General features: G+C 33.8%; 1 protein-coding gene across 1 annotated transcript in view; it reads right to left on the bottom strand.

Annotated features, from left to right (window-relative positions):
• LOC108689414 (histone-lysine N-methyltransferase SMYD3) overlaps nucleotides 1–856 on the bottom strand; it is a 4,655-nt gene extending 3,799 nt beyond the window's left edge. The window contains exon 1 of the mRNA XM_018196166.1: nucleotides 174–856. Coding sequence (XP_018051655.1) covers nucleotides 174–304 — 131 coding nt within the window. The 5' untranslated portion in view covers nucleotides 305–856. The remainder of the gene's footprint in view (nucleotides 1–173) is intronic.
• Between the last annotated feature and the right edge of the window lie 6 nt (nucleotides 857–862).

The following is an 862-nucleotide window of genomic DNA, read 5'->3' as shown; positions in this document are numbered from 1 at the left end:
TACATTGGTCGAGCGATTGACCTATTTGTTTTAAAGTAAATAAAAATAGTATGGTAGCGAGTTTATAGGTATAGCGATAATTCATAACATACAATCTATTTTTTTATTACGGTTATGTATATATATATATATATATATGTGTATGTATATATATCTGATAAAACATTTTTTACCTTCGTAGGCAATGGTCGCATCTTTCGTCACGCACCACCGATCTTACAACATAGGCAAATGGTTTCCCGTATAAAATAGTAGTACCTTTATTCACAGGTACTCGCTTACACCTTTGATTCTTGATTCTCATCTTTTCAGACTTCTTCGAGCTTTACTCTCTCGCCGGTTAGCCTCGAGAAAATGTCGAAAAGGCGTTGCACTTCCCCTAGTAACTTTGTAGGATTGCGTCTGCTTTCCTTCTCTTTCTTCTCTCTCTTTCTCGTTTTACTGATGTAAAGAGAGGTTCGTACGCACGCTATTTTAAGATCGGTTTATTTTCGCATGACATATTATTAGAGCTAACTATAATAACCCTTAACCTGCTGATTTTTCATTAACAACCCGCTGTTTCTCTTATATTTCACAATTAAGACAAATCTGGAACACTTATTTACAGTCAATTAAGTTAAAAAAAGGTTACAGTAAAACTAGGATCGATGGATCTCTTCTTCCCGGAAATTCTTAAATCTTAGATATAGAATGTGGAAGCATATGTCCGATATTAAAATACAAGTTTTACAAGAAATAATCGGTTCCGCTCGCGATTAAAGTTAGGTAAATCAAAAATATATGGAAAAAAATACATTATTATCCACATTAGACGCAGCATCGTATATACAATTTCAACCGTCTTAAATATTTTCACGCG

This window comes from Atta colombica, unplaced genomic scaffold (assembly GCF_001594045.1).
Source record: "Atta colombica isolate Treedump-2 unplaced genomic scaffold, Acol1.0 scaffold27, whole genome shotgun sequence".
In the NCBI taxonomy this organism is placed as follows: domain Eukaryota; kingdom Metazoa; phylum Arthropoda; class Insecta; order Hymenoptera; family Formicidae; genus Atta; species Atta colombica.
Note: the sequence above shows the minus strand (reverse complement) of the source record. Positions and strands in the feature narration are given on the sequence as shown.